We start from the raw sequence: 15068 nt of genomic DNA, 5'->3' as shown, positions 1-15068 counted from the left end.
ACAACTGATAAGAGCCTTTTAAAAAAAATCCTTACGATTAAACGTTACTGTAAGAGACTGTCTTCTCAAATAGCTTCTTAACTGTGCATACATTTTATTTGTTGTCTCATTTAAAGGTTTCTTGGGGAAGCTTAATGGTGCAAGTCCAGTTTTTAATAAGTAATGAAGATGGTAACAATCAAGATAAATGTAAACTTGGGACTTGTTTTTTGCGGTGGTGGTGTAGGTACTGCAAGGGCTTAGTAGGTGGTGCTTCTGTTTCTTAAATTGTATTCTTAAATAGCAGTAATCTCAGCTGCACTGGGACTAGGAAAACATTTCCTTTGATTAGAAGCTATGCCCAGTGTGACATTGCCTGGTAACAGCAGTATTGCAGTAGGCATTTCTGTAATCTGCATTTGGTAGTGCTGGCGGTTCTTGAAGAAGATATTTATTCCTCTTTCTCTTCTGCTGTTAGTACCAGTTAGTAGCTGGTATAAATACATAGCCCCCTTGTTGCTTAATCAATTTATTGATAAAATTACATGAATATTAAATCTTGGAGTCAATACTGATGTTGCTTCTGTTAGGGTCATTCATAAGCAATATGTTTCCAGGTCACATCAGCCTTATAGGTCTTTGGAGATACTGAGCTGCTTAGGAAAGAAAATGTTAGAAGTTTCCAGGTGATGCTTTCCTCGTGGATCCAGTATATTTTCTTAGCATGTGTCAACACAAAGTGCAAATAAAACGTGAATAAAAAAAGGTGTCCTTTAGACTCCGTATAACCATACAATTTATAATTTATTCTGACCACACTTGTTTCCTGGAAGCTTTGTGCAAAGGAAAAGACGAAAGGAGGCAGGGAAAGGTTCTTTAACAGCGCTATCAGTGGGAGTCCTGCAAAGTCATTTAGAACAAATGCTCTTGGAAGTTCCTTAAGGGAATGAAAAACTTGCTGTGGATTATGAAAGGCTAGTTTAAAAAAGCAAATATTAATTAGGAAGGTTCTTCTCTAGAAATTTGAGACTTAAACTTCAAAACCAGTGTGTCGTGTACTTAAAGTGTTTCCTTCTTCTTCTGGATGCTATTAGTGATGGAAGCACTATGGATCAAGAGTACGGGCCGGCATACACACCACAAACTCATACTCCGTTTGGGATGCCACCAAGTAGCGCACCTCCCAGTAACAGTGGAGCTGGAATTCTCCCTTCTCCTTCCACCCCTCGTTTCCCAACTCCTAGAACACCAAGGACTCCTCGAACACCTCGTGGAGCTGGTGGACCTGCAAGTGCACAGGGTTCAGTCAAATATGAGAACTCTGATTTATACTCACCAGCTTCTACACCATCGACATGTAGACCGCTTAATTCTGTTGAACCTGCAACTGTGCCTTCCATTCCAGAGGCACACAGTCTTTATGTGAATCTCATCCTCTCAGAGTCTGTAATGAATCTCTTCAAAGACTGTAACTTTGACAGCTGCTGCATATGTGTTTGCAATATGAACATCAAAGGTGCTGATGTTGGAGTTTACATTCCTGATCCAACGCAAGAGGCCCAGTATAGGTGTACCTGTGGTTTCAGTGCTGTTATGAATAGAAAATTTGGCAACAGTTCTGGACTGTTTCTTGAAGATGAACTTGATATTCTAGGACGTAACACAGAGTGCGGCAAAGAAGCAGAAAAACGCTTTGAAGCTCTCAGAGCTACGTCTGTTGAACACGGCAGTGGAGGACTGAAAGAACCTGAGAAACTGCCTGATGAGTTAATACTGTTGCTGCAGGATCAATGCACCAACTTGTTCTCACCGTTTGGAGCAGCAGATCAAGATTCCATTCCCAAAGTTGGTGCAGTTAGCAACCTGGTACGTGTAGAAGAAAGGGATTGTTGCAATGACTGCTACTTAGCCTTGGAACATGGACGGCAGTTCATGGACAATATGTCAGGAGGGAAAGTTGATGAAGCACTTGTGAAAACTACTTGCTTGCACCACTGGTCAAAAAGAAATGGTAAATATTGAAAACAGCTTATTTTCTACTTGTCCACCTATGAATTTTTTTGAAGGGTTTGTGTTTTCTGTTTTTTCTCTGTGAGTATTGGATGCTTAAGACTGTTTTTCCACCTGCACACTTGCATAAACTTCTATTTTAACAGTGTTCAGAATAACCGTTCCTTTTAAGCTCTGTGCTGGTACCATACACCAAGCAGAGTGTAGGCCTTGGCTACCATCAATTGTAAATTCCTAACATAAATTTCAAGGGTAATGTAAGACCACAGTCACAGTCCACAACATTTCACTAGGCTTATTCTTTTAAAGCAGCTTTTGGTGACTGCATCCACAGAGGCTCTGTGGAATGAGTGTACATAGGAAGTGTAGGTGGTTCAAATGGTGACTGTATTGTCAAGGCTACTGTGGTAGAATTAACCCCCCTTTAAGGTGGGGGTGGTAGTTTAATGGCATGTGTGGCAAATAAAGCATTATTGTAGCCTTCACTCTGTTGCATCTGCCAGAGATCCTTGGATTTTTCCTTCTAGGGCCTGACTAATGATATATTGTCTCATGGAATACCCTTTATTCTGTGTATTTGCATACTTCTCCTCTCAATAATACTCTTTTCAAGCAGCAACTCTAGCAGGGTGAACAGTGAAAGATGAAACTTTGAATCGTAGCTAACTGCTATCATAGTTGTTAATGAGGATGAGGAGGACTAACAGTAAAACACAGCTAGGATTCTGTGTGTCGGGGAGGTGTGGGGGGGTTAAGTTTAAAAGCCCAGGCTATAGATAAATCAATGTTTTCAGGCACCCAGGAGAAGACTCAGTGTTACTGTGACCTTGGTAGTTAGGATAAGAAGATGCAAAGATACTTCTACACAGAAGGCTATGAAATTATAGTCATACCAGATTTTGTGTCAGCTTTTTATTTTTAAACACTGTACATTAAATGGCATAGTGGTGGCAAGCTGATGAGGTGGGCTGTGACTGTTTGAGGCTTCCCTCAGCTTCCATGAAGTCAGCACTGGGTGGCAGTCTGCCTAACCCTCCTTTATGTGGAGAGAAAATCCTGTAGTTTAAGGGTCGTACAACTTGTTTGTAATTTTTTTTTTTTAGTTTAGTTTTTTTTTTCCTTTAGTTTAAATTGTAAGATGGTAAGGCTTTCAAGGGAATAACTGCAGGGGGGAAAAAAAAAATCCATCTGTGTCTTTTATAAGTGGCTGGGAGGGGAAGAGGGAGAGCTCTAAATCTGTGTGCTTCACTTCTTATATCATGGCCTTTGGGTGTTCTGCATATATGTTTTGGAAGAGAGTGACTTTCTTTAAAATCAAGGTGGTCTAGGATTCTGGGTTGTTTGTGGAGGGCTTTATTTTATCCTGTTGTTGCAGTAGGTCTTGACAATTCTTCACCCTTTTCAGTTGTGGATGTGAGCATGCAGTGTTCCCAGGACATCCTTCGTATGCTCCTCTCGCTCCAGCCAGTTCTTCAGGATGCAATTCAGAAAAAGCGAACAGTCCGGTCTTGGGGCGTGCAAGGACCCCTCACGTGGCAACAGTTTCACAAAATGGCTGGCAGAGGCTCTTACGGTAAACTGCTCTGCAGACTCCTCTCTCTTAATCTCTACTTGATCTGGCCACCAAACCTCAGTGTCTGGGTGCTGTTCAGCCTGTTGGAATTCTAAGCAGCATTTGACCTTTCTTTAAACTAACAAGAGCTATTAGACAGGGAAGAATTCTTCTCTTTAGAAAACCAGAAAATATTTATATTCCTTAACAGTAAATGAATTAAAGATATGTGCATTTAAAATTAACAGCTTCAATTGCGCTGTGTATATACACCTGACACTTCTCCGAGTGAGGGATTGAAATCAAAAGATGGATTTAATGGTAAAACCAGTAATTGCTCTGGTTTTTTTACTCAAAAGAATTACTCCACTTTAATTACTCTAAAAATAGTGTAGTTAAAAACACTAGCTTTGAAATGCTTGAAAAAGTGTGCTTTATTGCTCAGTAGTTTCAGAACTATATTGAAGATCTGAGGTTACCCAGGGTGTTGTCTATGATAAATACTTGGAGTGGCCAACATGTGATGCACACTTACAGATACAAGGTAAATTTTGTGCGCTCGAGACTTAAACTGACTTCATTAGCATATGAGATTGATTTACGGCTATGTAGAAGAGTGACCTTTCACCATCAGATCTTTTGTAGCTATATTTAGAACACGGTAATTATACATTTAGGGTACATGTAGATGCATGGTTTTAAGGTTGGGTGTGTGGGGGTTTTTTTTGTTGTTTTTGTTTTTTTTTTACCCTTCTGTGGTCCTGTACATATCAGCTTCGAGTATTTACATTTCTTCCCCCTCTTTTTGACCACTCTGGGGAAGGCTTCCTGGGCAGTAGAGATCTGTTCCCAATTGTCGATATACTGCTAGAAATATCGAACAACTGTGGAACTTCTTCTTGAGGCCCTGAGAGATTTCAAATAAAAATAATTAGCTGATGCTTTTGTGCAGAGGGTTGGGTCATACATGCAGGTTTTTCATTTGTATCTGTTAAAATGAGAACTATTCCATTTATTATCAGTGCTACTTCCTCTTAGATGCTGGGAACGCTAGTGTTTTTTCTATTGATGTTTCCTAGAAGAAGGGCGTTAATTTTAAGCTTTCTGCTTAATATATTGGAAAACATGTCTTGCTTTTCCAGGAACTGATGAGTCCCCGGAACCACTGCCAATCCCAACATTTTTGTTGGGATATGATTACGATTTTCTGGTGCTGTCTCCATTTGCTTTGCCGTACTGGGAGAGGCTGATGTTGGAACCTTACGGATCTCAAAGAGATGTTGCTTATGTTGTGGTGTGCCCTGAGAATGAGGCTCTGCTGAATGGAGCAAAAAGCTTCTTTAGGGACCTGACTGCAATATATGAGGTACATTATTTATGGCGGTTAGCAGTGGAACGGATTTTTGAAAGACTGTTTCTAATACGTACTCATAACTACTTATCAGGCTTGACTCAGCTGATATAAACGCTTGCACAGAATGCTGTCTCAGAAAGCTGCTAGAAAGGATTTTAGGAATGGGCACTTGGAAGATAAGGGTTGTTCATGCTGTTCACCATTCGTTTTAGTAATAGCTGTTTTGAGAGTCTTTATCAGATGAACGCCACTCAGTGGTAAAACTCTGTACTACCGCTTTAATTAATGAAATGCATGCGTTACTTGGATTGTGATTAAGATTAGAGTAGATGGTGTATCAACCTGGTTTTCTTGCATTTAGAAAAACCTGCAAATAAACCATAAAGTCACTTTCAAATATTTCATACTGGTGTAGTATTCTAGAATTAAATGTTACTTTGGAACTGAGAGTTCTCTGTCTTTATATATATGCTCCTTTGTGATATTTAACAGTTTTTAAGGCTTACAAATTCCTTATCATTCATCTTCTACTTTACCTTCTTTGCAGTCATGCAGGCTTGGTCAGCACAGACCTATCTGTAAGTTATTGCCTGATGGGATCATGAGAGTTGGACCTACTGCTTCAAAGAAACTTTCTGAGAAGTTGGTCACAGAATGGTTCTCACAGACAGCTAATGCCAACAACGAAGCATTTTCCAAACTCAAACTATATGCCCAAGTTTGCAGATATGAGCTGGGTATGAAATATTTTTTTAGTGTTTCTTATTTCATATGATTACCACTTACTCCATTCCAGTAGAGGAGAAAAAAACATTGCATTTATTCGTTGAGTCTTACTGTTTGATGCTGTCTTCTGGTTTTAAGCTTGGGGGGGAAAAAAATCCACCACCACCACCCCCCCCATATTTAGATATGTGCTAAAATGGCTTATCATCTAGCACTGTCTTTAGGGAATGGCAGTGTTGCTGTCTGACAGGAACTCTGGTTATCTTTTTGTATTAGCGACTTAAATTCTGGAGCAGTCATTTCTAGCAATTCAACATGACTGAAAAAATATTGAAAAATAGATTTCTGGATGTTTCTGAAAGAGTCTCATGAGAATACTGGAATGTGAAAATTTAATACAGGTATTTTAATTTGAGAGGCAAAATGTATGCCAAAGGTTTGCTCTCTGTTTTGTTAAAATTATAGACTTACATAGATGAAGTATGCTTAAAAAATGCTGCAATATAAAATCTATGTGTGTTTCTGGTTTTAGGTCCTTATCTTGCTTCTCAGCCTTTGGACAATTCTTTACTTTCCCAAACAAATCTGGTCCCTCCCTCCAGCCAGCCGGCCTCTGCTCTGCCCCCAGTGACAGCTAACGCTGGAAATCCTAACACTCCATCGTCTGCTCCTGCAGCTCCCACCAGTAGTACTATGACAGCAACGTCAAACAGTGCCATGTCTTCTGCAGCTACTACAGCTAACTCAACGTTGACTACCACTGCCCCATCGTCCTCTTCTGCCAATATAGGCAGTGGGATACCAACAAGCAAGCCTTCTTCATTTCCGCCTTTTAGCAGTATGAACAATACCACTTCTGCCTCCCTGCCCACTCAGGCTGCAACAGTCCAAAATGGGCAAACAGGAGGACAGCAGCAACAGCCAACACTGCAAACAGCAGGGATGTCTGGAGATACTACTTCAGCGCCTGCACAGCCCCATCCAGAGGTTTCTGAAAGGTAATGAATTGCAGAGTCAAACCTGCTTTGGCTAAAGAAAACCCCAAAATCTCAGCTCAACTAATGTGAATCTATTAATGCCACACTCATCCCCTCAATAAAAATCTTAGATTTCTTTTCCAGTCACCAAGCTACTTTTTAGGGAGAACGAGAGTTCATTCATGGTGGAGCTGAACTTTTTGGTTCCAGTCTTAGCTGCAGTTCTAATTGCATCTCAGTGTCTACTGCGATACAAAAATAAATTCTTTCTTCTTCTTTCTCTAAAGAGGAAAAAAAAAATCACCGAAGTATTTGATTCTATATTTCAAAGGTGGGGGGGAATAGGTAACTGGCACCATCTTGAAGTTCTACTTTGTTAAAGTTATAGTAGCAAAGACAGCTCCTACCGAGAGACTGACCTTGTAGGTATTCTTGTTCCCCAGTTGAAGTGGTAGAACTGTGTGCTGTTGAGCTTCTGTAATAAAGAAGGCTAAAGAAGATAAGTGATGCTGAGATGCCAATAAGCTCACATACAAAAATGAAATAAAAAGACTGGGTTTTACACCACAGTTGACTCAAAGTTCTTTCAGATTAATATTTGACAATTTGATCTTTAGTTTTAAAGTAAAACTAAATCTTTATAGAACTCAGCCTTTTGTAACCAGTTTCAAAATTTCATTTCCAGCACTATGGATCGTGATAAAGTTGGAGTCCCTACAGATGGAGATTCACATGCTATCACCTATCCACCTGCAATTGTAGTTTACATAATTGATCCTTTTACGTATGAAAAAAAGGATGAGAACAGTAGCTCATCTAGTTTGTGGACACTTGGACTTCTGCGCTGCTTTTTAGAGATGGTTCAGGTTCTTCCTCCTAACATCAAGAATATAATTTCTGTGCAGGTGAGCCAACATTAATAGAAACATGCTGAACTTTGGCTTTGGCTGTGTTTTGGAGGTGATAATGCCCTCAAGGTGAAAGTTTCATTTGCTTTGTAAACGTTATTTAGAGTTCTGCAGCTGTTAAATCATTAAGAGCATAGGGGCTTTTTCAAAGCAGTTTGAGTGTTATTAATGAAAGCCAAATCCTGTAGTAGATTCCCAACACATCAGTCTTATCTCTGAGGAAATAGTGGCCTACTCCAACAACAAGTGAAGTATGGGAGAGCTGCTTGTCCCATCACTGGAATCTGTGCTGTCAGCCTGACCCTGCTGCAATTGAGGTAGTGCTTCTTCCTGATAGACATTCAACTGTGATGCTGTCAGCAGCTGCAAAACTAGTTAACAGAAGGCCTCTTTCTAGAGCAATATTCAAGATTCTCTTCTAAATAAATTCTTTTTTTCTCTGAAGAAAATTTCAATGAAAGTAATTGCTTGAAGTCCCACATAGCTTTGGAAGAGGTGGTGGGAGATAACCAAGAACCAGAGAAATTTGATTGCAAAGTAAAATTCTAAAAGCAGCGTGCCCAAATACTCTCTCAAAAGCCTTTTAATCTAATGATGAATCAGTAATTATTTTTTTCCACCTCTGTAATCTGTTCTAGATTGTCCCGTGTCAGTACCTTCTACAACCTGTGAAACACGAAGACCGGCAGATTTACACTCAGCATTTAAAATCTTTGGCATTCTCAGCTTTTACTCAGTGTCGGAGACCTCTTCCAACTTCCACCAACGTGAAAACATTAACTGGCTTTGGCCCAGGTTTAGCCATGGAAACTGCTCTTAAGAGCCCTGATGTGAGTGGTGTTAATGCGGTTGTGTATGCAGATCAGAGAAATGTCCCTGTTTATTAAATCACTGGCATCTTGCACGTTAACTAATGACAGTTCTTAGGAATAATTGTTTCCTGAAACTTGATTGTCTGTTTTGTCATCTTTATAGAGACCTGAGTGTATTCGACTGTACACCCCTCCTTTTATACTGGCTCCTGTAAAGGACAAGCAAACAGAACTAGGAGAAACTTTTGGAGAAGCTGGCCAGAAGTATAACGTATTTTTTGTAGGCTACTGTTTGTCTCATGATCAAAGATGGCTTCTTGCATCCTGTACAGATCTCTATGGAGAACAGTTAGAAACTTGCATAATTAATATTGATGTACCAAACAGGTAAGAACAAAGCTGTTAGTTTTTAGCACCTATGTCTTCTTTCATTCCTCTGAAGAGTTAGTTGGTGATGCTGTAAGAATAACTCTGACTTTTGTAGACTCACTGTATTGCAAAAACTAGCTAAAGCAAATGGATATTTTCCATACTATGTGCATATTGTTTTGAGTTAAATTTCTAGAAGAACGTTATTTGGTTTCATGTGACTCTTGAGTGTTTCTGTATGTGTGTGCACACGTACACACTTTTGATGTCAATGTTAGAATGTCACTAATTAAAATACCCCCAAACAAACTGAAGTTGCAATTGATGTACTACCACACCTAACGTTCTTGGGTACTGTGAGTGTTCAGGTTAATACAAATAAGAAGTTCCAAACATGGTAATAAAAACTTGTTGCAGACTGATTTTTAGCTTTGTTTTCCCTTCTTTCTTAATTCTAGAGCTCGCAGGAAAAAGGGCTCTGCCCGCAGACTTGGTCTTCAGAAACTCTGGGAATGGTGCTTGGGACTTGTGCAGATGAGCTCTTTGCCATGGAGAGTTGTAATAGGTCGTTTAGGAAGAATAGGACATGGGGAATTAAAAGGTAATGTTAGCATTTTTTTTAGAGTCCAAAACTTGATTTGAAGCTTTCATTTTTCAATAATACAGAGTGTCTGTTTCTGGAAGAAAATCTAAATAATTTCAGAGTTCCTTTGTGTATTTGAAACTTAACAGACACGAAGTTTGCACCACACTGTGATATGTAAGATACGTACTCTGCAGCAAGCACTGTTCTTCTAGGTAAACCTATATCCTTTATATCCTCAGACTGGAGTTGTTTGCTGAGTCGCCGAAACCTTCAGTCCCTTAGTAAGAGACTAAAAGACATGTGCAGAATGTGTGGTATCTCTGCTGCAGACTCTCCCAGCATTCTCAGTGCTTGCTTGGTGGCAATGGAACCACAGGGGTCCTTCATTATTATGCCAGGTATTTGAGAAACTCTTTCTCTTTTTTGGGCAAGGGAAGTAATAGTTCAGGTTTAGCAAAACTAAGGAAATATTTGATTTCTCTTCCAAAGATTCTGTATCAACCGGCTCTGTATTTGGACGCAGCACCACTTTAAATATGCAGACGTCTCAGCTGAATACCCCACAGGACACATCATGCACTCATATACTTGTGTTTCCCACATCTGCATCTGTGCAAGTAGCATCGTCGACTTATACCACTGAAAACTTGGATCTGGCCTTTAACACAAACAATGGTTAGTAGATTGGATTTATTCTTGTTTTAAAAACCAACCAACCAAAAAAAAAAAAACCCTTGTCGCTCCCCCTATAATGAGAATAAGACTGTTTATTCTAATGAACCACAAGATTTATATGGAAAATCACTTGATTTCAGAATGTGTTGTTATATCCTGTACATAGGGGAACTATAGAAATTCACTGGTCTTGTTCTTTTTCAAGATGGAGCAGATGGAATGGGAATCTTTGACTTGTTAGACACTGGAGATGATCTTGATCCTGATATTATAAATATTCTTCCTGCATCCCCTACTGGATCCCCTGTACATTCTCCAGGGTCCCACTACCCCCACGGAGGTGATATGGGCAAGGTAACCATTAGAGTCAATACAGAGTTGTGTGCGTGTGTTGTGTTTGCTTTTCTCCATCTGCTGATTTCCATCTGTGGAATGAAAGGTCCCTATTAAGTGTTTTGAGTCAATGGGACATTGGATTGTCTTTGAAGGATTCATGTAATGCTTGCATATTTCAAAATGCTTTGTGTTTTGAAAGCTACAGATAACTTCTGTTAAGTTTGTGCTCTCCTAATATTAAACCCTTGCCTGTTGTTTCACAGGGTCAAGGTACAGATCGACTGCTTTCAACAGAATCTCATGATGAAGTAACAAACATACTGCAACAGCCATTGGCCCTTGGTTATTTTGTGTCAACTGCCAAAGCAGGTCCATTGCCTGACTGGTTTTGGTCGGCGTGTCCTCAAGCACAAAATCAGTGTCCCTTGTTTCTTAAGGTACAGTAACTTCAGCGGGCGGTACGGCTGTCTTCCCAGATGGTCTGTCGTAGAAAATTGTGCAGGGATCTGAGTTACCAGAGCTGCTGTGTTTTAAACAAAGTTGGTGCATGTCTCTTGGAATATGTCTGCTTTTGCTTCAAGGGAGGTTGGGTTTTAAATTTTTGAGCTTTGGCTTTTTATGTTCGCTTTTTTCAAGGGAAGAAAAACGATTTATGGCAGTAGGAAATGTTCTGAGGGGTTCTGCTCTTCTGATAGTTTCTTCACGGTAGCCTGGACTCCCTTCTGTTTCTGGCTTTGCGCTACGGTATTTTGTAAGAACAGGTTGAGTTTCTAGACAGATCTCTGGTTAATGTTTGACTCCCGTGGGGACTGGTGGTAGAGGGGGAGGTACACAGGTGTAACGTAGTAGCTCATTTACGCTGGGCAAAAGAAAAATAATAAATCTCTGGATGTATTGCACAAAGCGTAAAACTAGGTTTTCCGCGTTGGCTGTTGCCAAGTGATAGTCATTGTATCATCTGTCTGGATATTGTCTGATCTCCTTATCTTTTTATGGCACCATCAAGACAAACTTGGCACATTTAAGGCTATACGTTAGTATACAGAGAAACTTTCTGTATTAACATAACTCATTTTTACTTAAATTAGCGTCTCTAATACTGTGCTTTATTTTCTAATGATACGGACACATCTTCTTCAGCCTTATTTATGTCTGGATTAGTGGTTCCTCTTGACCTAAGCTCAGCTGTGGCTTTGGTATAAGACATTTTTTTTTAATAGAGGATTTATTATTTACCCTAAGCAGCTCTCTATATGGAATATAAATAGTCCAGTCTTACGGAAAGCGACTGAATGTCCAAGTCTGCGTATTACTAGATGTCTTGGGCCGCTTGAGTTGCTCTTTTAATAATCACTTAATGTCGGCAAAGGGATTTAAAAAAAATTCAGAAGATGTCTTACACTGCTAGCACTGTGCTTTTAGGAGAGATCTGAGTGTGTTTCCTTTATATTCTGATAATTCCTGAACTTGTTGATGGCCTTAAGGACAAGATTGTGTGTCAGGGAATAGAAGGTGACTGCCAGGTACGGGTCAACAATACAGAGGGAAGAAAGCAACAACTCAGAGGGGAGGGAAATGTGCTGTAGCTGAACCAGGCAGTAACTGCTGGCATCGTTTCTTCCTTTCTTAGGCCTCTTTGCACCTCCACGTGCCTTCAGTGCAATCAGACGAGCTACTCCACAGTAAACACTCCCATCCACTTGATTCTAATCAAACTTCTGATGTGCTCAGGTATTTATGATTGATCACTTGCAAAAATGCCGTGCGTTTCATTTTTAATACTGCTGCAGTGCCACTACATGTTTATTTGGGTTTTGTGCTGTTAGTTTTTGCTTTGTGCCTCTGATATCCTTAATACATCACAGGTACAACATAAATTGCTGTGCTTTGAGTAATTAAAAGGTGGCTTTATCACAGAACAGCGTAATTAAAACCAAACATCTCTAAGCCCTTCTTTAACTAACTAATGTTAATTACAACTGAAAATATTTGAAAGACAATGAATTCCTCAAGCTCAAAGAGAGTTTGAGGTGTAACACAGAAGGTGGTGCGGGAATGAGTGGCAGACAGTTAAGAGTTAAGGCAGAATCTTGCATGGCAGTCTTGTGGGAATACTGAAATGCTGAAGTACAAGAGTCTGGAGAGACTCGTGTAAACATGAAACTCTTGCTGAGAAAACATTTTTTTTTCTTTTTTTTTTTCTTTTTTTAAAATATGTGACACTCTTGACATTAATTAAGCATAGACAATTAAACTGACAGTTTCCACTGAAAGAAAGTTTAGCTTTGAACTGCTCTTGTAATAATTCTGAAGGCACGTTATTTCAGAATGTTGGCAAACATATTTTATGTTTTCAGTACCAAAGACTGGATTATATTAAATCAGGACTGTAAAATACTGCTGAGAAAATCTGTTGGCTTGATGGAAGCTTGCTTGCTTTTCAGGTTTGTTCTGGAACAGTACAATGCACTCTCCTGGCTAACCTGTGATCCCGCAACCCAGGACAGACGGTCGTGTCTCCCAATTCATTTTGTGGTGCTGAATCAGTTGTATAACTTTATCATGAATATGCTGTGATCTTCATCTGAATTTTGCAAGACAAAAATGAGGAAAAGGGATATTTCACTGCAGGACTAAGTTATAATTCTTCTCAGTGCAAGTTGTTTGTGATGGGGTATGAATCTTGTTACTTCCAGCAAATATTGTTTTGACTTGTGAGAGGGGCACCTATCGCCCTACTGTCTTTGAGTCATCGACTGTGGGGGACGCTTTAGAATGATGATCAGAAAGTGTATTATAACATTTTTAGTAGCAAAATTAACCATTTTTCCCCAACCGCAGTATTTGTGAAGAGTAATGAGCCATAGTACCCAGTCATGGTTAATGAATATTAAAAGCATGGAGATGAGAAGAAACATGAGGAACAATAAGTTTCAACCTATGGCTTCGGAACATCAAGATGTTCTTGTATTGGATTATAGTACCTAGTATTCAAAAATGCCTGCATCTCTTATTTATTGTAAGTTTTTAAATGTATAAATTGTCTTATATTTCTTAACCTCTTTTATAAAAATTTTCCTAGAAGGTTTATACTGCCTTCTTGCTTTAAAGCAATTGGTCTAAAATATATGTAATCGTCTTAATTAAAAGTTGCAGTAGGTTGCTTTTAGAGTATTATTTTTTTGTAAGGGGTGGGTGGGGACAGTAAATTTGTATTGTCTTGATGTACAGTTTAATGGGGATAGAGGGGTTAATGTCCATACCATTGTGTGTGGGGGATTTACAGCTAAGCTGTAGTTGCAGAGTACATGTACAGTAATGAAGTTCACTGTGTTTATATAAATTGAAAAGGTACCGGGTCTTACAGCATTTTATATCACACCTTTACAGAGTAACAATGGCAATATATAAGTGATATTGTAGGTGGTTTAACTTGTAGTGAGAATAAAATGAATAAACTCTTCAACTAAAGTTTGTGTTATGGTTCAGGGCTGTGGCTAGATTCTCAGATCGATTTCCAATATAAAAGTTTTAATATTACAAGAATATCTATTGTGCATTGTTGTTACCTAGATATTCCTGGCACCGTGGTGACTGCGTGATTTTCTTCCACATTGGCGATAAAATGTGAATCTGATGCGGAACACAGAAAACTCTGATCTTACCCAGAGTCTCCTGTAAGGCTGAGATTTAGCCCAGCTCTAGCCATTTTACAAATGCAAAAATAGTCAATCTTGACTTTAAGATTGGTGTGTGTTTAACTAAAATGTGGTGTATATAGATTCTCAGTGAATTCTGGTATTCAGATTTTATTCCACTAGGAAAAAAACAGCACGAAACCCTGAACGTTTTCCTTTTTAATGTATTTTTGGCACTGTGGTGAAGGTCCCAAGTATCGGTGTACGGCCTTCCCCGAATCCCCTTTTCAGGCTCTGGCTGGGGCATGTGCCAAGGAGGCTCAGCCCTCCCTAAGGAAGGGACTGACGAATCACACGGCTTTCGTAAGCATCTCCCTCTATCTACAGTCACCATTTTTTCTCAGTAGTTTCCTTCCTTTCTCCCAGCACACGCCAAATGTCTGATGCCGCTCTAAAATAGCCCCTACGGGTGCTGAAGAGCAACTGAAGGAGAAATTAATTTTTTTTTTTTTTTTTTTTTTTCTGGGTTCCTCATCTGGCTGCCAGATTAAAAACTTCACTCCTGCGGTGCTCACGTGAGCCTGTGGTGATAACCCGTGTCCTGGGTCTTAATACTGTCCGTCTCGCTGGTTTAAACCTTTAAAGGAGCAAGTTTTAAGATCCATTTGTGCACCCACTGTTGATCCCCTACGAGGAAGAATTTGCTTGCATTTACAAAATGAACCGTGTTCAGGAAAACCATGTTTCGTAAATGCAAAATACCTGCCTGAGATCATTTATCGTATAAACAGTCTCACCGAATCATGTATATACAATATTAGCAACTTATTTTGGTTTTGTATAAAGAAGTTGTACAATTGGTGATGAAAATTTTCAGTCGTTTCTTCAAAATAACATGAGTGCAATCAGACGCGAGCAGATTTTGATAAAGAGAGTTAAAAACTGGGTCTGTCCCTTACTTTGTCTTGATGATGGTAGTGCAACGCAGATTAAACAGCGCATTTTTGTCTTACGGAAGGGGTTTTTTTTGAGATTTTTTTGAAGTGGAAAAGCGCTCCTAAAACTGGAATTTTCAAAGCATATGTCCTGTTGTTTTTTTTTTTGGTTGGGGTTTTTTTTTTTTTTTTTTTTTTTTTTTTTGTTGTT

The 15068-nt window shown here is 39.4% G+C and overlaps 1 protein-coding gene across 2 annotated transcripts in view; it reads left to right on the top strand.

Moving 5' to 3' along the window:
- The window catches only part of MED13 (mediator complex subunit 13), a 56809-nt gene extending 41776 nt beyond the window's left edge, over positions 1-15033 (top strand). Inside the window, exons 16-31 of one of the 2 annotated variants that reach the window (XR_004841334.1) lie at positions 1074-1990; positions 3395-3562; positions 4684-4907; positions 5443-5632; positions 6154-6619; positions 7284-7503; positions 8145-8336; positions 8482-8705; positions 9146-9288; positions 9513-9671; positions 9763-9948; positions 10154-10302; positions 10548-10721; positions 11915-12015; positions 12729-13303; positions 13858-15032. Coding sequence is in view for 1 of the 2 variants with exons in the window: in XM_009633927.2 (XP_009632222.1) it covers positions 1074-1990; positions 3395-3562; positions 4684-4907; positions 5443-5632; positions 6154-6619; positions 7284-7503; positions 8145-8336; positions 8482-8705; positions 9146-9288; positions 9513-9671; positions 9763-9948; positions 10154-10302; positions 10548-10721; positions 11915-12015; positions 12729-12861 (3646 nt within the window). In the remaining variant the exon portion in view is untranslated. Of the gene's footprint in view, positions 1-1073; positions 1991-3394; positions 3563-4683; positions 4908-5442; positions 5633-6153; positions 6620-7283; positions 7504-8144; positions 8337-8481; positions 8706-9145; positions 9289-9512; positions 9672-9762; positions 9949-10153; positions 10303-10547; positions 10722-11914; positions 12016-12728 lie in introns of both variants that reach the window. The other variant, XM_009633927.2, reaches the window with a different exon arrangement.
- Positions 15034-15068: the final 35 nt, after the last annotated feature.

This window comes from Egretta garzetta, unplaced genomic scaffold (genome assembly GCF_000687185.1).
Source record: "Egretta garzetta isolate BGI_Z169 unplaced genomic scaffold, ASM68718v1 scaffold112, whole genome shotgun sequence".
Taxonomy (NCBI): domain Eukaryota; kingdom Metazoa; phylum Chordata; class Aves; order Pelecaniformes; family Ardeidae; genus Egretta; species Egretta garzetta.
The sequence above is the reverse complement of the archived record's forward strand: the minus strand, read 5'-3'. Positions and strand labels throughout refer to the sequence as shown.